At 42.7% G+C, this 20985-nt stretch overlaps 2 protein-coding genes across 4 annotated transcripts in view; one reads left to right on the top strand and one right to left on the bottom strand.

Moving 5' to 3' along the window:
* The window catches only part of HSPE1 (heat shock protein family E (Hsp10) member 1), a 67544-nt gene extending 61538 nt beyond the window's left edge, over positions 1-6006 (bottom strand). The window contains exons 1-4 of one of the 2 annotated variants that reach the window (XM_023218158.1): positions 5564-6006; positions 4764-4928; positions 2910-2999; positions 2586-2830 (exon numbers count right to left, since the gene is read on the bottom strand). In XM_023218158.1, coding sequence (XP_023073926.1) covers positions 2780-2830; positions 2910-2999; positions 4764-4928; positions 5564-5566 — 309 coding nt within the window. In that variant the 5' untranslated portion in view covers positions 5567-6006 and the 3' untranslated portion in view covers positions 2586-2779. Of the gene's footprint in view, positions 1-2585; positions 2831-2909; positions 3000-4763; positions 4929-5563 lie in introns of those variants that run through there. The other variant, XM_023218168.1, reaches the window with a different exon arrangement.
* Positions 5570-19922, top strand: HSPD1 (heat shock protein family D (Hsp60) member 1). Of its 2 annotated transcripts, none has more exons than XM_023218135.2 (12): positions 5570-6006; positions 7134-7309; positions 8905-9157; positions 11215-11297; positions 11833-11928; positions 12336-12429; positions 13094-13262; positions 16239-16338; positions 17251-17496; positions 18001-18175; positions 18458-18636; positions 19308-19922. In XM_023218135.2, exons 2-12 carry the CDS (start codon positions 7136-7138, stop codon positions 19458-19460), a joined length of 1722 nt encoding a protein of 573 aa, XP_023073903.1. In that variant the 5' UTR covers positions 5570-6006; positions 7134-7135; the 3' UTR covers positions 19461-19922. The 2 variants fall into 2 exon arrangements, with proteins under 2 accessions (XP_023073903.1, XP_023073893.1); XM_023218125.1 differs by having other exon boundaries at positions 5963-6223.
* Positions 19923-20985: the final 1063 nt, after the last annotated feature.

Below are 20985 nucleotides of genomic sequence, written 5' to 3'. Positions count from 1 at the left end.
TGCCTTGGTTTTTTTTTTTTTTTTACCAAATTATGTAGCAGTGTTAATTTTTTTTTTTTTTTTTTTTTTTTTTGAGACGGAGTCTTGTTCTGTCGCCCAGGCTGGAGTGCAGTGGCTGGATCTCAGCTCACTGCAAGCTCCGCTTCCGGGGTTTACGCCATTCTCCTGCCTCAGCCTCTCGAGTAGCTGGGACTACAGGCACCGGCCACCTCGCCCGGCTAGTTTTTTGTATTTTTTAGTAGAGACGGGGTTTCACCGTGTTAGCCAGGATAGTCTCGATCTCGTGACCTCGTGATCCGCCCGTCTCGGCCTCCCAAAGTGCTGGGATTACAGGCTTGAGCCACCGCGCCTGGCCGCAGTGTTAAGTTTTTAAAAATGAAATGAGCTGGGCGCGGTGGCTCATGCCTGTAATCCCAGCATTTTGGAAGGCCGAGGCGGGTGGATCATGAGTCAAGACATGGAGACCATCCTAACACGGTGAAACCCGTCTCTACTAAAAATATGAAACATTAGCAGGGCGTGGTGGCAGGCGCCTGTAGCCCAGCAACTTGGGAGGCTGAGGCACGAGAATTGCTTGAACCTGGGAGGCGGAGATTGCAGTGAGATGATGCCACTGCACTCCAGCCTGGGCAACAGAGACTCCGTCTCCTAAAATAGAACAAGACATAAAAAAACACTAGGAGGATGCCAGAGCACCTCCACTATTGCTAAGTGGCCTTAGATACTTGGTCACTGGATGCTGGGCAGCTTCAGGTGAAGATGGTGGTCACTGAGGCTCAGGTAATCATGGAGAGCTTCTCAGCACCATTCTTTTCAATGCTTACAAAACAAAGCTTAAGCCGGGTGCGGTGGCTCAAGCCTGTAATCCCAGCACTTTGGGAGGCTGAGACGGGTGGATCGCGAGGTCAGGAGATCGAGACCAACCTAGCTAACACGGCGAAACCCCGTCTCTACTAAAAAATACAAAAAAAAAAACTAGCCGGGCAAGTTGGCGGGCGCCTGTAGTCCCAGCTACTTGGGAGGCTGAGGCAGGAGAATGGCGTAAACCCAGGAGGCGGAGCTTGCAGTGAGCTGAGATCCGGCCACTGCACTCCAGCCTGGGCGACAGAGCGAGACTCCATCTCAAAAAAAAAAAACAAAAAAACAAAAAAACAAAGCTTAAAAGACGCAACATAGCTGGGAAGTTCATTGGGGTGAAACCATGGATTACAGCTGAGCCACGGGAAAAATGTACCACAGCTGAGTGGGCTGACCCTGGTGAGCTCACTGCTTTGTCATTGCTGCTGGCCCCCAAGGACAATCATCCCTCAAGGACTATGTGATGCCGTTTTCACGTTGTCTTACGGTAACTTGACAAGACATCATATTCCTGGTATTAGATGCCAATATCAGGTTAGAAACTACACTGAAGTCTTCCCGTTTCCCACCTCAACTGCACTGAGGTCATACTGACTAGGTGAGCATATGGCTGTTTTCCAACCTTGACAAACTAGTGTCAAATAGAGAGGCATAAATATAACCCACCACCATTAAAAAATAATAAGGCAATGTCCTAATGTTAATGTACAGAAGTTGATTTTCCAAAATACTGACCAACTCTTAAAAGTTCTAAAAACAAAACAAAACAAAACAAAAAGCTGCCAGGTGTGGTTAGATGTGGTGGCTCACTCAGGCCTGGGATCCCAGCAATCTGGGAGGCCAAGGCAGGCATATTGCTTGAGCCCAGAAAGTTCAAGACCAGCCTGGACAACATGGCAAAACCCCATTTCTACAAAAGATACAAAAATAGGGCATGGTCGTGCATGCCTGTAGTCCCAGTCACTCAAGGAGGCGGAGGCGGGAGGATCACCTGAGCCTGGGAAGAAGGTGGAGGCCACAGTGAACCATGATAGTGCCACTGCACTCCAGCCTGGGTGACAAAGTGAGACTGTCTCCCAAAAAAAAAAAGGACAAGAAAAAAAAAGGAAAGTATAATTATTCCCTCAATTTACATGGTACTTGTGTAACTGGGAATTCAGTATGTTAAACCATGCAAAAAATACTTTGTATTTACATAAATTGGAGTTAGGAATGAAAACCTGTATACACAAAGTATGAAACACCTTAAGACCTGTAACTCGTTAGCTTGTTATATTTGGAATCTAAATATTGCAGTGGTGGCTCAGGCTTGTAATCCCAGCACTTTGGGAGTCCGAGACCAGCCTGGGCAACATGGCAGAACCCGTCTCTACCAAAAATACAAAAATCAGCTGGGCATGGTGTCACGTGCCTGTAATCCCAGGTACTCTGGAGGCTGAGGGAGGAGAATCACTTGAACCCAGGAGGTGGAGATTGCAGTGAGCCAAGATTGAACCACTGCACTCTAGCCTGGGTGACAAAGAGACTCCATCTCGGGGGGGAAAAAAAAAAAGCAAATCCATGGCTTGGTATCAGTATCAATCATGTATTAATAAAGCTAAATTCAGTGTGAAAATGTACCTACCTAGAAAATCTTGTTTCCCAAAATTCTCTGCAGGTTACTTGAAAAACAGAAAAAAGCATAAACTAGAAAACCCTAAACCCATCTTAAAATAACTAAAGACTAACCACTCATTTACATATTTTTATTTGGAAATGTTTGTATCAGCACAAGGAAACAATTTTGGAGACACTGGATGTCATTAGTTATCATTAGTTTATTATAAAAGAGAAATATGGAAATTATTTACATGATGAAAGATTTCAGAACCTCAGCGGAATGGGCAGCTTCATGTTGATGCCATTTCAATAGTGACTTATTTCAGTCTACGTACTTTCCAAGAATGTCACCATCTCTAAATAGGAAATAATCCTGCAAGTGAATAAACCATTAGTTAAGACAACTAATCGCAAGTATTTGACTTCTTTTTAGAATTGTTAAGTTTACACACCTTGTCATCTAGAACTACTTTGGTGCCTCCATACTCTGGCAGAAGAACTTTATCTCCAACTTTCACGCTAACCGGTTGAATCTCTCCACCCTTAAAAAAGGAAGGATGTTTATTAGCAAACATATCTAGTTCGTCCAACATAAACAGTTAACTTTTAAATCACTACAACTAATGAAACACACCCACTCAAATCCAATTATATTAAAAATACACTTGGTGGCTAAGTCATACAATTCATACTAGAATTGCAGATCTTCACTCAAAAATACCACTGTAGTTACACTTTTGAAATAATACACGGTGGCTTAAACTAAAACCTGACTCCAATATAAAGGTTCAAGAAAATATTCTGGAAAAGCTAACTTTAGTTAACTAAAGCTAACTTTATAACTGTTAAATATTAACATAACTTATCAACTATATGAAATAAACCTGCAACAGTAGCCAGCACCCAGAAAATGTCATATACAAATGGTCATATTTTCCTTCAACATACAAAAATGTAATTTTGTTTTGTTCCCTCCAAAGTACAGATTTGGGGAAAGGGACTGCAGCTAAGTGTCCACTCCCCAAAGTCTTCCTATTCCTTCCTAACTCCATGACAGCTCCTCAATACAGCTTTCCTCCTCAGAAGCAACTGGAACAATGCAGCTAACATTATTTGGCCCCAACGGCATTTAGGCATTTACTGTGTATTTTGGCTGACGTCTTTAGAAGCCTAAGGCCTAAACAGTTAACTGAGGAATATCTAAAACAGAGGTGTCCAATCTTTTGGCTTCCCTGGGCCACAGTGGAAGAATTGTGTTGGGCCACACATAAAATACACTAACATTAACAGTAGCTAATGAGCTTAAAAAAACTTGCAAAAGAAATATGTTTTAAGAAAGTTTAGGGATTTGTGTTAGGCGGCATTCAAAGCTGTCCTGGGCTGCAGGTTGGACAAGACTGACCTACCTGTTCCTCGGATAGGTACACCAACTAAGGCCCCAACTGGTTTAAGATTAGGGCAACGTCAATGTGTTAGGGGTTAAACGAACAGTCCAAGTTTCCTCTCAATTCTTAAATGCCCCCTCATTTTACCTTGAAGCACATCTTTCGTCTTTATTTATTTATTTATTTGTAGATACTAGGTCTCAATGTTGCCCAGACTGGTTTCGAACTCCTGAGCTCAAATGATCCTCTTGCTTTGACGTCTCAAAATGCAAGGATTACAGGTGTGAGTCACCATGCGTAGCCTCTTTTGTCTTATTAAAAATTTAGAATGTAAGGCAAACACTGATCATACTAGGCTACCAAATTGCTATTGAAGGCATTTTTTTTTTCTTTTTGAGACGGAGTCTTGCCCTGTCGCCCAGGCTGGAATGCAGTGGCGCCATCTGGGCTGCCTGCAACCTCCGCCTCCAGGGTTCAAATGATTCTCCTGCCTCAGCCTCCCTAGTCCGCCTGGGATTACAGGCAGACGCCAACACACGCGGCTAATTTTTCTATCTTTAGTAGAGACGGGGTTTCACCATGTTGGTCAGGCTGGTCTTGAACTCCTGACCTTGTGATCCGCCCACCTCAGCCTACCAAAGTGTTGGGATTACAGGCGTGAGCCACCGCGCTCGGCCTATTGAAGACAATTTTTAATACTCCGAAACTATCACATAAAATAAGCATCATAGCATTGGTCATATAAAATAAGCAACTTTGTATTAGTCATTTCCCTTTAAGAAACAGATTAGAACCAAAGCAGTTAATGATCTTGAAAATGACATAAACTCTACCTAATAGGAGACTTTTAATACTCCAGAATTACTCCTTTTCCCTCCACTGCACACTATAAAAAATAGTTCCACCGCAGCCCCCATTTACCTTTCCTTTAGAACCCGATCCAACAGCGACGACTGTTGCTTGCAATACTTTTCCTTGAGATTTTTCTGGAAGCATAATGCCTCCTTTGGTTACAGTTTCAGCAGCACTCCTTTCAACCAATACTCGGTCAAAGAGTGGAAGAAACTTTCTAAACGCTTGTCCTGCCTGTAGGAAGAGAAATGTTTTTAAACAAAAACTAAATGTAATCATATTATCAACAGGCAACGCCACCGTGTTATACATATCTCAACACGTTTTGGCTTCGAAAGTTAACACCAAACCTCAGCTTATTCGTTAAGGAAACGCATTTGAATGTACTAACCAATATTCCAAGTTTAATTCCCGATTCCTTACATCTGTTCGGGGTCGTTGTCGCTCCTCCGGTGAGCAACCAGACTAGCTTTAAGGTCAACCTTAGTTTATTCCAAGGTCAAATGTTTTCCTTCTTCAGGGTTTTCCAGAAATTTTCAGGAAACGCTGGGTCAATCTCCCTGCCTGGCACCATGCTTTTTACCCAAGATATTACACATTCACAAAGGCCCTGCAGAGCAGGTGGGACGCTGCGCTTGCATCCAGGTTCCCGCCTCCTGCCTTACACACCCGCAGCACACGCGCGTGCAAAGAGCTCCCGGAGGAGAAAAGGGTCGGGCAGGCCTTGCCGCTCCAAGGTGCGGGCAGGCGCTGGTCACTGAGTGGCCACCAATCCCTCCCGCCTAGCCCAACAAAAGAGGGACGTCAGTGATCCCCATACGCCTCAGACAGGCCCGGGCCTGCAGGCTTCGGTGCCACGCGGGACTCACCATGACTCCCTCCGCCTCAGACTCGTACTCTGCTCTAGTGTAGCGCCGCAAGGAGAGACTCGCGGTCCGGCCCTGGCGACACGTGAAAAAACGGCCCAGCGCGCAGGCGCGCTCGCCCCAACCCCCGCCGCTAGCCCCCTCGCCCCTCCCCGCAAGGAAGGGCGGTCGCCCCGACGCGCGCCGCGATTCGCCCCAAGGGCCCTGCGCAGGCCGCTGACGCGAAGATTCAGAGGCGGAAGAAAAGAGGAGCTGTTTCTAGGCTTTTCTAGGCGCCCAGCCGAGGTGAAAGAACTACCCCTTCATCCCCTCCCGGAAATGACGCGATTTTACCCTTGACCCGTAGGGAGCGCGGCACTTTCCAGAAAGTTCTGGAACTGAGCGCGGCCCGGGAACTAGCCTAAGCCGGCCGGAGAGGACTAAGCGCTCTAGCACACCCTGCGCGGGTAGGGAGGGGCGGGGCTCGCTCGCAGGGTGTGCAGATTGCAGGGGCCCAGCTGACGGGAAGGGGGTGGGAACTGCCTGCACACGCGGTGCTGCGGGGCGGGGGGAGAGGCGGAGGGAGGGGACACGGGCTCATTGCCGTGTGCGCCCTGCACTCTGTCCCTCACTCGCCGCCGACGACTTGTCTCGCTGTGCGCACGCCCCGCCGCCGCCCCGCAGGTATGCGGCCTTCCCGCGCCGCCTCCCCCCGGCGCCTGCGACCCCGGAGTGGGCCTTCCTCCTCTGCGGTCCTGCTGGAGGATGCGGGCGACGACAACCTGGAGTTCCGCACCGCAGGCCCAGGCCCACGGGTCCAGGCCTCCCGGGTCCATGCGGGTTCCATCACGTGCGACGCGGATCCTGGACCTCGGCTGGGTGCAGGAGGGACAACTCACGGGGACTGAATTTGGGGGATTGTAACCACTTAGGCCCGCTGGTGCAACCCGCGCCTGGTCGACTTCAGGGAACCGGGGAGGGTGGTGTACGCGAGGGAACCGCTTTTTTCCCCCCGCAGGCAGCTGGGATACCGCGCCTTCACTCTTGACCTTGCTGGGGGCGTTCAGAAAGAAGGACACGTGGGCCCGCGCCTAGTGGACGGGCCGCCGCCCCCAACATCGCGGCCTTGCTGGCTGCCCTGATACAGTAGCCTTGGGTGGATCCATGGAGATACTTTGCTGAGCGGCTTTTTGCACCGTCAGGAATACTTTTAACTTCCCTGGTCACTGGGATTTGTAACTTGCCTCTCTCCGGCTGATTTGGTTTCTCAGGGGCCACAGTTGGAGTGGGTCTACCCACAAGGCCGTTTTCGCGGTGAAAGATTAACTCGTTTTTTGGCGGCAGGGATAGGTGGCTGTGGGGAAGGAGCTGCGTGTGCTTTGTGCTAGTGCTATAGGTCAGGCGTCGGGGCGGCTCTTTAGCTTGCGCTAGTGGCTGATGTTCCGAAGCTACGGCGCCTTCGGTCATTCAGGTGTAGTGGCTGGCGGAGGTCAGCCAGACTCACCATCTCACGTTGCTTGCTCTGTTGCACAGGTGCGCATGTTTGTGCTGCAGCGCACCAAAGTACTGATTATCTATTTGCTTCCATCCCCAGAAATGCTTCGGTTACCCACAGTCTTTCGCCAGATAAGACCGGTGTCCAGGGTACTGGCTCCTCATCTCACTCGGGCTTATGCCAAAGATGTAAAATTTGGTGCAGATGCCCGAGCCTTAATGCTTCAAGGTGTAGACCTTTTAGCCGATGCTGTGGCCGTTACAATGGGGCCAAAGGTATCAGTATTTTTATTTTATTATAATTACAGTAGTATTAATAGCATTTTGCTCACAAATAGTCGCACTGAACTATTGAACGGTACTTTCGTATCCATTTTTGAGAACTCAGTTTACATGTAAGAATTCTGAAGTATTGGTTAACTTTTTTTTTCTTAGACATGATCTTAAAGCTTAAACTGCTTCAGCCAGATTTTCGAAACTAGTTTGTTCAATGTGTGATGTAATTGGGTAGTAACATAGCTCAAGATGGATTCTTAAACTCGAGGTAGAATTTTGCTTGCCTAAGTTAAAATTTGGATCCTTTCCGAGTAGTTGATGCCAAGTGTAGAGAGAAGAGTTTAACTTATCTTCCATAATCCCTCAGGTATGTGCTTGTAGGTGCTAAATTTTTTTTTTTTTTTTTTTTTGGTTTTTTGTAGTAAAACGTACACAACATAAAATTACCATTAAGTGTGCACTTTGGGGACATTAATTACATTTATGTTGTGCAGTCATCACCACCATCCATCTCCAAAACTTTTTATATGGGAAATTGTAACTTTGTACTCATTATACAGTAGCTTCCCATTCTCTCCTCCACCCCAAGATGCTAGTTTTACCCATCGGTTTTCTGCTGTTCTCTTGTTCCAAAGCATATTTAAAATAAGTCTCATTTAATAGGGGTAATATTTTGAGGAGGGCTTTGAAGGTGGTGTGCAGTCAAGTGATGCTTCATTTCAGTTTGAAGACAGTTCAGATATCAAGTGATCCAAACAACTGCATAAAATACAACATTTGCACACCTCACGAATACAAAGTAGCAGCTTTAGTTCAAATCCAAAGGATGGCCAATAACTGTGCCATGGTTGAAGTTTTATGTTGAGTGAACCTGGAAGAGCACACTACTTGCCTTGATGGTTAATTTTTTTTTTTGAGACGGAGTCTCGCTCTGTCACCCAGGCTGGAGTGCTGTGGCCGGATCTCAGCTCACTGCAAGCTCCGCCTCCCGGGTTCACGCCATTCTCCTGCCTCAGCCTCCCCGGTAGCTGGGACTACAGGCGCCGCCACCTCGCCCGGCTAGTTTTTTGTAGTTTTTAGTAGAGACGGGGTTTCACCGTGTTAGCCAGGATGGTCTCGATCTCCTGACCTGGTGATCCGCCCGTCTCGGCCTCCCAAAGTGCTGGGATTACAGGCTTGAGCCACCGCGCCCGGCCGATGGTTAATATTTTAAACGAATTTTAAAACAAGTCATATTGCTTTAAAAGATAACAGGCACTAACTAAAACTTAAGTATAAGTGATAGGAAGATTGTTTTATTCTTTGTCTTGTATTCTTGTTCATTTTATAAGATGACAAATTTTAATCTCTAGTATTTTAATCTCCTAAATTACTTAGTTAAAAATTATGCTCTTGGCAGAGAAACAGGTCATTTTGTCTGTAGACAAAGAATGTCGATAAACTTGCCCTTGAGATTCATGCTGCAAGACTGATAAAAATGACACAAGTTATGTTGAGACGTTGAAGTAGTTGCTTTATTATGAAGACTGCTCATTTTGTAAAATATAAGTAATCCTTAGGGTATGTGTGATCCTGTTACATTTTCTTTCTTCTAGGGAAGAACAGTGATTATTGAGCAGAGCTGGGGAAGTCCCAAAGTAACAAAAGATGGTGTGACTGTTGCAAAGTCAATTGACTTAAAGGATAAATATAAAAACATTGGAGCTAAACTTGTACAAGATGTTGCCAATAACACAAATGAAGAGGCTGGGGATGGCACTACCACTGCTACTGTACTGGCACGCTCTATAGCCAAGGAAGGCTTCGAGAAGATTAGCAAAGGTGCTAATCCCGTGGAAATCAGGAGAGGTAGGAATGTCTAATGTCACTACAGTGTTCTAAACTTCAGTGAGATTTAAGGCAGCATTGATTCCTTGGAGCTAAGGAGAGTGTTACTTTAGGAAATTGATCCTTCTCATTCCTCTTGGCCTGGAGAAATCTTAAACTGGGTTTTCCTTTAGCAAGTAGTGATTGAATGCCTGGCTGTATGGTGGGTAGGTACTGTTAGGTAATTTTGATGTTTTACTTAGTTGGTTTCTTTTGTTTTTAGAGACAGGGTCTTGCTCTGTAGCCCAGGCTGGACTGCACTGGAACTCCTGGACTCAAGCAATCCTGCTTCAGCCTCCAAGTAGCTGGGACTACTACAGGCACTCACCACCATTCCTGGCTAATTTTTAGTTTAGTTTTGTAGAAAGTAAGACTGAATACACTAGATCATTCAGAATGTCAAAGTAATGTTTTCCTCGGTTTATTTATTTTTTTATTTTTTTGAGACAGAGTCTGGCTCTGTCCCCCAGCCTGGAGTACTGTGGCGTGATCTACGCTTACTGCAAGCTCCGCCTCCCAGGTTCACGCCATTCTCCTGCCTCAGCCTCCCGAGTAGCTGGGACTACAGGTGCCCACCACCATGCCTGGCTAATTTTCTGTATTTTTTAGTAGAGATGGGGTTTCACCGAGTTAGCCAGGATGGTCTTGATCTCCTGACCTCGTGATCTGCCTGCCTCGGCCTCCCAAAGTGCTGGGATTACAAGCATGAGCCACCGCGCCCGGCCCATTAGTGTATTTTTTCTTAATAGCACACACCATGTTATTGGTTTGTGTTTTGTTAGTGCTTATAACTGGAGTGCAACTTAATTAATAAATTTGCTCCTCAGCATGAACTGCATGGCAGTGTAGACTTAAATTCTAGTCCCATCTTTGTCATTTATTATCTGTGTGCTAAGATTTGGTTTTCCTATCAGCAGAATTACTGTGTATATCCAGGGTATGTTAGGGTTGAAACCAGGAACCCTCTTGTGAGTGAAGGTGGGAGAGCTATTGATCATTTTTTGTCAGAATTGGCATACTAATGTATCATTACCTCATATATTTCAATGTTTATGGACCACGTGACTACACTAAAAGCAGTTTTACTGTAAATCACTAACAAGTATTAATTAAGGTTATGAAGAGGACTTCCCAACACCTTGCATTGGATTTTTTTTGAGGTAACATTTCTCAAACAACAAGAGAGCTAGCACTATTCCCAGTTGAGCAAAATAGGACTGTTAAGAGTGATGTAAAACAAAAATATTTTGTTAGTCCATAATACATACTAAATTGAGGGGTTTTCAGATAATTGACACCTGCAGAGGCATAGTCACAACAGATTCCTATCACTTAAGAACTATACTTCTTGTTCAAAATAAGGGAGTGTTAACCATTTTGGTCCTTTTTTGCATCATCTAATGGACATGAGAAGTGTCAGGGACCCTACTGAAAACAGGCAGCATGATTGAGTTAGGAATAATTTGCATAGGATGAGTTCGGTGTGAGACTCTTGAAACTATACACATCTACCTTGTTTTAGTCATATTTTCAAAATTTTGGCATTGTGAGATTTTATTTACTGTGTGAACCTAAAGTTACTGTTTAAGTACATGCCATGCAACTCTGTGTTATTAGGAAGCACTGTCTCAGAAGCCGTGTGTAAATTTAATATTAAGGTGCTAAAGACCAAGCATAGGTACATGCCTGTAGTCCCAGCTACATGGGAAGCTGAGGTGGGAGGATCACTTGAGCCCAGGAGTTCAAGGCCAGCTTTGGCAACATAGCCAGACCTTGTCTACAAAAATAAAATGAGCTGAGCACGATGGCTTGAGCCTGTGGTCTCAGCTGCTCCCTTGAGCCTAGGATGTCAGGGCTTCAGTGAGCCTGATCTGTGCTACTGCACTCCAGCCTGGGCAACAGAACAAGACCCTGTCTCAAAAAAAATAATAAAAATAAATTTAAGGCATTAAAATATTTGTCACGAATCTTAAGATTTCTACTTGACTTAGAAGCCATGAGAGAAATAAACATTGTAATGACATATATTGTTGAACTAGGTGTGATGTTAGCTGTTGATGCTGTAATTGCTGAACTTAAAAAGCAGTCTAAACCTGTGACCACCCCTGAAGAAATTGCACAGGTAAGGACTTAACATGTTACATGTTTTTTTAAAAAAATTTAATGGCATGTGTACTTTTTTTTTCCTTGATCACACCAATGTCAGAATAATAATACTATGCAATCATCAATATTAGAATCATTGTTTCTTACTGCTAAAACTTTTGAAAAGAATAGTGACCATAATGGTTGTCATTTAGTTCTGCATGTGGTTGTCATTTTAGTTCTACATGGCTGTAAAATGGATTTGTATGTTGTGAAAATGTTCTTAGCCATTGTCAAAGGTGCATAAATTTTGTCAGTTTGTAATGAAGTCAGCATTTTTAAACTTTTTGTTACAAGAATAGTTTTATATATCATATTCTTCAAAACAATGTAGTCAAATAATGAATTGGAAAAGAGCAAAGAACCAGTGTTTCATGAAAACTATCATAATGTAAATTCCCCTTCTCTCCCCTGAATGGAAGTATCAATTTGGAAGTTACTAGGAAAAGGTAAGGGAACTGACTAAGGACACCAGTCTTACCTTTTATTGAAGAGTAACTTGATTATTTCAGGTTGCTACGATTTCTGCAAATGGAGACAAAGAAATTGGCAATATCATCTCTGATGCAATGAAAAAGGTTGGAAGAAAGGGTGTCATCACAGTAAAGGCAAGTGTGTTTGTATTTTTAAAGATAGTTTGAGTTATCTGATGATCAAAAGTTTGAGTTATCTGATGATCAAAACTGAATTTTCCAAATAGAAAAATTCTGTTTTAAAAACAGTGCTTTTTTATTCCTTCATATGTAGTCTCAGCACATATATAGAATAAAGTACTTACTATGTTTTATGTGAATTCGCCTTTGCTCCATGAAATGAATCCATCCTAACTTAAATGATTATTCAAATAAGCACTTTTTGGGATTTTTTGCAGAAGTGCAATTGGATGTCCTGGGCTTTTTCATACTCCACCCTACATCTCTTATGGCCAGAGGGGTCTGTTTTTATTAATCTGGCCTGTAATTCCATGTTTTGTTTTCAATGAAATCAATATACCTAATTCTTTGACTTTTCATAGGATGGAAAAACACTGAATGATGAATTAGAAATTATCGAAGGCATGAAATTTGATCGAGGCTATATTTCTCCATACTTTATTAATACATCAAAAGGTAAGAACAAATCAATAACTGAATTATTATTATTTTTTTGTTATTTTAGACAGTCTCATTCTCTGTTGCCCAGGCTGGAGTGCAGTGGCGAGATGCAGTGGCGCATTGCTCACTGCAACCCCCACCTCCTGGGTTCAGGTGATTCTCCTGCCTCAGTCTCCCGAGTAGCTGGGATTACAGGCACACACCACCATGCCAAGCTGATTTTTGTATTTTTAGTAGAGATGGGGTTTCACCAACTTGGCCAGGCTGGTCTCTTAACTCCTGACCTCAGGTGATCCACCCGCTTTGGCCTCCCAAAGTGCTGGGATTACAGGTATGAAGCACCATGCGTGGCCAATTTTTGTATTTTTAATAGAGACAGGGTTTAGCCATGTTGACCAGGCTGGTTTTGAATGCCTGGCCTCAAGTCATCTGCCTGCTTTGGCCTCCTGAAATGTTTAAAATATACTTTCCTAATGTGTGTCAAACTATAGGTGTTAGTTGGTGTCATACTCTAAAAAATAAATGTGTATATTCCAAAAGTTAATGCATATGAGACATGAAGGAGGAAAACAAACTCACTGGTCAATTTTAAAATGTATTGGAACCTTGGTTTAGCTTTTCACTTGAATACATTGCAGTCATTTTTTGTATATTTTTGAAATCTTCATTATTTTTACAGGGCAGAAATGTGAATTCCAGGATGCCTATGTTCTGCTGAGTGAAAAGAAAATTTCTAGTGTCCAGTCCATTGTACCGGCTCTTGAAATTGCCAATGCTCACCGTAAGCCTTTGGTCATAATCGCTGAAGACGTTGATGGAGAAGCTCTAAGTACACTCGTCTTGAATAGGTAATAGGCAGTGGTATTTGATGATTTATATTTCTGGGTCAAAGACAGAATTATTTATATTTCTATTCGTAGTCTCCGTCATGTGTACCTCCACATTTGATCCAGTTGGGTTTGTATCTAGAACTGTCATTGTGTAAATCAGGTGTGCTCTATGTATCCTTATGGTTCTGTTTTTGAAAGGGACCCCAAATTCTTTACTATTTTGCTCAACTGTCTCGTAGAACAGACTAATTTAGCACATTGGTACCTTTCTATATTTTGCAAGTGTTTACAGTTGTTTTGAAGGTACATGACTGGATCTTGTTTTTTTTTTTTTTGAGATGGAGTCTCACTCCATGGCCCAGGCTGGAGTGTAGTGGCATAATTTGGCTCACTACAATCTCCATCTCCTGAGTTCAAGCAATTCTTCTGCCTCAGCCTCCCGAGCAGCTGGGACTACAGGCATGTGCCACCACACTTGACTAATTTTTGTATTTTTAGTAGAGACGAGGTTTCACCATATTGGCCAGGCTGGTCTCAAACTCCTGACCCATGATCTGCCCGCCTTAGCCTTCCAAAGTGCTGGGGATTACAGGTGTGAGCCACAGCGCCCAGCTTGTAATTTTTTTTTTTTTTTTTTTTTGGAGTCTCAGTCTGCCTCCCAGGCTGGAGTGCAGTGGCTCAATCTTGGCTCAAGCCTCCTGGGTTCAAGTGTGAATCTTTTTTTTTTTTTTTAAAGGTTTTTCTGGTTAAAAATATGTATATTTTCAAAATATTGCATAGAACAGGGAAGTAAACAACTAACATTCCAAATAACTCAAATGGGCCAGGCATAGTGGCTCACATCTATAATCCCAGCACTTGGGGAGGCACAGGCAGGTGGATCACCTGAGATCAGGAGTTCGAGACCAGCCTGGCCAACATGGTGAAACCCCATCTCTACTAAAAATATAAAAATTAGCAGAGCTTGGTGGTGCACGCCTGTAATCCTGGCTACTCGAGGCTGAGGCAGGAGAAGCGCTTGAATCCGGGAGGCGGAAGTTGCAGTGTTCTGAGATTGTGCTACTGCACTCCAGCCTGGGCAACAAAGTGAGACTCTGTCTCTAAATAAATAACTGAGATGTAAGGGTATTTCACCATCGAATATTTTTTATTTATTTTGAGAGACAGACTCTGTCACCCAGGCTGGGCTGCTGTGGCATGATCGTAGCTCACTGAAGCCTTGAAATCTTGGTGTCAAGCAGTCCTCCTGCCTCAGCCTCCCAAGTAGCTGGGACTACACACTTGCACAAGCACACTTGGCTTATCTTTTAATTTTTTTGTAGAGATGAGGTCTCAATATGTTGCCTAGGCTAGTCTTAAACTGTTGGTGAATCTTAAATGATTCTCCCATCGCAGCCTCCCAAAGTGCTGGGATTATAGGCATGAGCCATTACCCTTGGCTGTGATCAAGTATTTTATATAATCTATTGTTAAATGTTTACTAAATAGTCTGAAGTAGAGAAAATAGCACCCAATCTAAAATAAGGTGGGGTCTATTCACTTATTTAAATCTACATTTTATGCTATAGTTTACTATTAAACTTTAAGACAGGTAATGTTCATGCTGCAATCTAAGGGCATTATTAAAATGTTTGTTCTTATCTGAGAATTGAAGTATGTCAGAAGCAAGACTTTTCTTTCCATTTCGTTATAGTAGAAATGCACAAATTAGGAGGTATGTTTTAGACATTACATGTGTTGATCTGACCCAAAAGCTCTAATGAGCTGCCTTACCCTGGAATGTTTTTCTTAGCTTGGATTTGCTTTTTTGGAAGGATTACGAAAAGACTTGGCCAGGAGCGGTGATTCATGCCTGCAATCCCAGCACTTTGGGAGGCTGAGGCAGGTGGATCACGAGGTCAGGAGATGGAGACTATCCTGGCTAACATGGTGAAATCCCATCTCTAGTAAAAATACAAAAAAAAAATTAGCTGGGCGTGGTGTTGGGCACCTGTAGTCTCAGCTACTCAGGAGGCTGAGGCAGGAGAATGGCATAAACCTGGGAGGCAGAACTTGCAGTGAGCCGAGATCTCACCACTGCACTCCAGCCTGGGCGACAGAGCAAGACTCTGTCTTAAAAAAAAAAAAAAAAAAAGACTTGAAGACTTGAGGCCAGAAAAAAACAAGTCTACAGAGTTTTCATTAGGCCATTTAACTGCTAGTTGAAAAGTGGGATATCCAGTTTACATAGCATATAGCTTATTCCTCTGATTTTTATTTGGGTCCTTAAAAAAATAGACCAGCTGTCTTGAAGTTTGAACATTCCTTCTGTTTCACAATCTGTTCTCAAATGGACGTTTGATTGCACATTCTAAGTATTCATTTACCTGGTAAAAATTTCAGGTGAGCTTAACAATACTGTCAGCTTTTTGTATAACATTTATAAAAGAAGTGAATGCAGAACATTGCTCATTCAAAACTCAGCATTAATACAATCTATGGAGTAGATGTTTATTAAATGACCCTCAAATGTAATATTTAGTAATTATTTTTCTACCATTCATAATAGTTATCACTGTATCCTATAACTTATTGTGATGTGAATTTTGCTGCTCAGCCTCCCAAGTAGTGGGGATTACAGGTGCCTGCTACCACATTTGGCTGATGTTTGTATTTTTAGTAGAGACAGGGTTTCACCATCTTGGCTAGGCTGGTCTTGAACTCCTGACCTTGTGAGCCACCACGTCCGGACAGGCCAACAGTTTATTAAGAAGGTAAACAGATATGAACAAGTATAGATTAATCGAAAATAGCCTTAACTGTCTCACATCTTTCCTGTCTTAATTTGATCAAAAATTGCTAGGAAGCAAAAAAAAAAAAAAAAAAAAAAAAGCAAAAACCAAACCAGATTACTTAGGGAGTCTTAAGTAATCTAAGTAGTAACAGAGCTTGAGGGGAATTTAAACAGAGGCATTTTTATTTCATTTAAACCTTACTGTCAACTATTCTTAACAGGCTAAAGGTTGGTCTTCAGGTTGTGGCAGTCAAGGCTCCAGGGTTTGGTGACAATAGAAAGAACCAGCTTAAAGATATGGCTATTGCTACTGGTGGTGCAGTAAGTAAAATAAATGTGATAATGGTTTGCTGAATGTTTATACTTGTCTGAAATTTATAGATAGTTTAACATTTTTCACAATTAGATACTACAGCTGTCTGTTTCTGTTGGCTCTTTGGAAGGTAGGGGTTGGATTAAATTCCCTTTAATTAGCCACGAGTCTGGCCTAACAATGGGCTTATTGACTATTCTATATTCACTAAATCTTATTGACTGAATAAGGGGTTTCCTGTTTTTTTTTTTTTTTTTTGGAGACAGGGTGTCTTGATCTGTCTTGACTATTCTTATTGACTAAATCTGTGGAGTTTCCTTTTTTTTTTTTGAGACAGAGTGTCTTGATCTGTCACCCAGGCTGGAATGCAGTGGCACAATCTTGGCTCACTGCAACCTGCGCCTCCCAGGTTCAAGCAATCCTCCTGTCTCAGCCTCCCAAGTAGCTGGGACTACAGGTGCAGTACCATGCCCAGCTAATTTTTTTACTTTTAGTAGTGGTGGGTCTCACTATGTTGCCTAGGCTTCTCAAACTCCTGGACTCAAGCAATATGCCTGCCTGTGCCTCCCAAAGTCCTGGGATCTGTTTTCAGTTTTGAAAGATAGAAGTGTGTGCTACAAGTGATATAGGACTTGAGAGTCAAGGCCTGTGGTCTTGTCCTGGCTTTACCAGTAAGCGTGACCTTGGATGTTTTTTTCTCAAGTAAGGCTAATAATAATTACCAGAGTTGTGAGAATTGAGAAGTTGGAAATGCAATGGAAGACTATACTCAAGTCTTATTCTGGACTAACAGTGATCTTACAGGCTCTCATTTCAAAGAAAGTATTTCAAGATGATTCTCTTGCATGGTATATTAATAAACTTGGTATAATGGTAGAAACTGTAACCTACAGCTGGTTTACGTTTAACTCATTTTGTAGGTGTTTGGAGAAGAGGGGTTGACCCTAAATGTTGAAGACGTTCAGCCTCATGACTTAGGAAAAGTTGGAGAGGTCATTGTGACCAAAGACGATGCCATGCTCTTAAAAGGAAAAGGTGACAAGGCTAAAATTGAAAAACGTATTCAAGAAATCATTGAGCAGTTAGATGTCACAACTAGTGAATATGAAAAGGAAAAACTGAATGAACGGCTGGCAAAACTTTCAGATGGAGTAGCTGTGCTGAAGGTAAGATTCATTATTATGAATAAGTTTCTTGGGTTCTGAGTCCAAGAATGATTGTGCTTCTGTAGTATTCCCCAGTAGTACCATGGAACTAAACAAATATTTGAGGAATTAACTTAATAGTGGAATTTTGTTTTGTTTTAAGCCCTCTGTCACCTAGGCTGGGATGCAGTGGTGCGATCTTGGCTCGCTGCAACCTCTGCCTCCTGGGTTCAAGCAAACCTCCTGCCTCAGCCTCCTGAGTAGCTGGGATTACAGGCGCTCGCCACCATGCCTAGCTAATTTTGTATTTTTAGTGGAGAGAGGGTTTCACCATGTTGGCCAGGCTGGTCTCAAACTCCTGACCTCAAGTGATCCACTCACCTCAGCCTCCCAAAGTGCTAGGATTACGGTGTAAGCTACCATGCCCACCCCAGGATTGCTTTTTAAGTAAAATGCTTTTAAATGACTTAGCAATTAGCATCTTGAATAAAGAGGCCATACTAACTGGAATTCTTTCATCTTTAGGTTGGTGGGACAAGTGATGTTGAAGTGAATGAAAAGAAAGACAGAGTTACAGATGCCCTTAATGCTACAAGAGCTGCTGTTGAAGAAGGCATTGTTTTGGGAGGGGGTTGTGCCCTGCTTCGATGCATTCCAGCCTTGGACTCATTGACTCCAGCTAATGAAGATCAAAAAATTGGTAAAAAGTTACCTTTTAAATGAGTTTGTGGCCTGATTTTAGTGTTTCTGTTAGAATAATAATGTTGCAGTCCCCTAAATGGAATAGCACATCCATTTCCTGAATAACAGAAGTGGAATAGTGCTAATGTCAGAGCTAAACATGCATCACATCTTTTTCAGAGGAAATTATTTAAGCTGTAGTAGGATTGGGATTTCCCTACATCCATATCCTCACAAATTATAAATGTGTTATAATATTTACAAATGAAAGTATTAAAATTTTGCTGAAATTTCTTTGTAGGTATAGAAATTATTAAAAGAACACTCAAAATTCCAGCAATGACCATTGCTAAGAATGCAGGTGTTGAAGGATCTTTGATAGTTGAGAAAATTATGCAAAGTTCCTCAGAAGTTGGTTATGATGCTATGGCTGGAGATTTTGTGAATATGGTGGACAAAGGAATTATTGACCCAACAAAGGTAAATAGTTGAACAGTTTCTAAAAATTCTTCTGTTGTTCATTTTGTTAATATCCCCACATCCCAAATCTTTGATTTTGTCACCAGAAAAATAGTCTAATAGCAGTAGCAACAGCAGTAGCACTTGTGCCCATCAACAATTCTCATGTACATCTCCAGCACCTAGATATTTAATACTCCACTGAAAGGAAGGGGGATTCCTTGAGTAGCAGTTGGGTCCATGCCTGGAGGCAGAAAAAATCAGGATGGATCTGGAACACCCTGTTCCTGCCTGGCAGTAAGAATACTTTCCAAGATACCCAGAACAGGGTTTTGTTTCATTTTTGAGACAGAGTTTTGTTCTTGTTGCCCAGGCTGGAGTGCAATGGCATGATCTCGGCTCACAGCAACCTCCACCTCCTGGGTTCAAGCGATTCTCCTGCCTCAGCCTCCTGAGTAGCTGGGATTACAGGCATGCGCCACCAGGCCTGGCTAATTATTGTATTTTTAGTAGAGATGGGGTCTTACCATGTTGGCCAGGCTGGTCTTGAACTCCTAACCTCATCTACCTATCTCGGCCTCCCAAAGTGCTGAGATTTACAGGGGTGAGCCACCACGCCCAGACAAATTTTCAGTAAGTCTTGCTCATATTTTACTAAGGGAAAACTAATGTTTAATTAAATTTTTTTCTAGGTTGTGAGAACTGCTTTATTGGATGCTGCTGGTGTGGCCTCTCTGTTAACTACAGCAGAAGTTGTTGTCACAGAAATTCCTAAAGAAGAGAAGGACCCTGCAATGGGTGCAATGGGTGGAATGGGAGGTGGTATGGGAGGTGGCATGTTCTAACTCCAAGACTAGTAGTGCTTTACCTTTATTAATGAACTGTGACAGGAAGCCCAAGGCAGTGTTCCTCACCAATAACTTCAGAGAAGTCAGTTGGAGAAAATGAAGAAAAAGGCTGGCTGAAAATCACTATAACCATCAGTTACTGGTTTCAGTTGACAAAATATATAATGGTTTACTGCTGTCATTGTCCATGCCTACAGATAATTTATTTTGTATTTTTGAATAAAGAACATTTGTACATTCCTGATAATGGGTACAAGAGCCATGTACCAATGTACTGCTTTCAACTTAAATCACTGAGGCATTTTTACTACTATTCTGTTAAAATCAGGATTTTAGTGCTTGCCACCACCAGATGAGAAGTTAAGCAGCCTTTCTGTGGGGAGAGAGAATAATTGTGTACAAAGAGAAATATCCAATTATGTGACAACCTTTGTGTAATAAAAATTTGTTTGAAGTTAATAATTGTGTTAGCCTTTCCATGATTAGAAGATACTGAAAAATGAAAGCCAGTTGAAGGGGCAGACTGGCATGTGTGTAAAACATCCTACCTATGATACTTCATGTTTCTCTTTGTTGCAGACTGAACTACTACATTATTCCATTGATAATGGGGAAAGACAGTTTCTATTTTCCTCTGTGCAAGGGGAAGGAGAAGGGGAAGGTTGGAAGGAACTCCACCTCAGTGTGGCCTTTGGGCTGCTGCTGCAAGCAAGGCATTGAGGCAAATATTTCTGCTGTCCTTACCTTGGACAGAAGTAGAGGGGAAAAATAAAGTCCATCACCACATGAAAGAGTCACTTGAAATCCTATACCTAGAATAGCTTTGGCTTTGGTAATTTGATTGTGTTTGGGGTACAAAAAAAAAAGATATTTGATAGCACAACAGGGTGACTATAGTCAATTGTATATTCAAAAATAATGTAACTGGATTGTAACAAAGGATAAATGCTTGAGGGGCTAATACCCCTTTCTCCATGATACGATTATTTCACATTGCATGCCTACATCAGAACGTCTCTTGTACCCCATAAAAAAATACATCTGCTATGTACCCACAGAAATTTTTTAAAAAGGCAGAATTGGTCAGCAAATGAGAGGGGACTGAAAAAAGGCATGTTAACTGAGGAAATCTTGTCTAGAATGTAGTTTGGGCTATAAAAGTGGCAAGCAAGCAAACTTGAGTAAAAGAAATCTAGGGAGATAATTTACATCTTAAGAGTCCAACTAGTTTATTAGAAGACCAGTAAAGAATAAGAAACACCTGGACTTAGTTCGTATTAGAGCAGGGAGAGTGACAGGAGACTCTAGAGATTAACAGGAGAGGAAAAATTAACCAAGTGTTTGCTATGCGTTAGACATCGGGATAATTTTTTTTTTTTTTTTTGAGAGGGAGTCTCGCTCTGTCGCCCACGCTGGAGTGCAGTGGCCGGATCTCAGCTCACTGCAAGCTCCGCCTCCCGGGTTTACGCCATTCTCCTGCCTCAGCCTCCCGAGTAGCTGGGACTACAGGCGCCCGCCACCT

This window comes from Piliocolobus tephrosceles, chromosome 11 (genome assembly GCF_002776525.5).
Source record: "Piliocolobus tephrosceles isolate RC106 chromosome 11, ASM277652v3, whole genome shotgun sequence".
In the NCBI taxonomy this organism is placed as follows: Eukaryota; Metazoa; Chordata; class Mammalia; order Primates; family Cercopithecidae; genus Piliocolobus; species Piliocolobus tephrosceles.
Note: the sequence above shows the minus strand (reverse complement) of the source record. Positions and strands in the feature narration are given on the sequence as shown.

Excerpts from the sequence above, each read along its gene's own strand:
- HSPD1 (XM_023218135.2), top strand. The coding sequence starts at position 7,136 with ATGCTTCGGTTACCCACAGTCTTTCGCCAGATAAGACCGGTGTCCAGG. Across the intron at positions 11,929-12,335 it reads AGGGTGTCATCACAGTAAAG|GATGGAAAAACACTGAATGA; the intron begins GCAAGTGTGTTT and ends GACTTTTCATAG. Across the intron at positions 12,430-13,093 it reads CTTTATTAATACATCAAAAG|GGCAGAAATGTGAATTCCAG; the intron begins GTAAGAACAAAT and ends TTATTTTTACAG.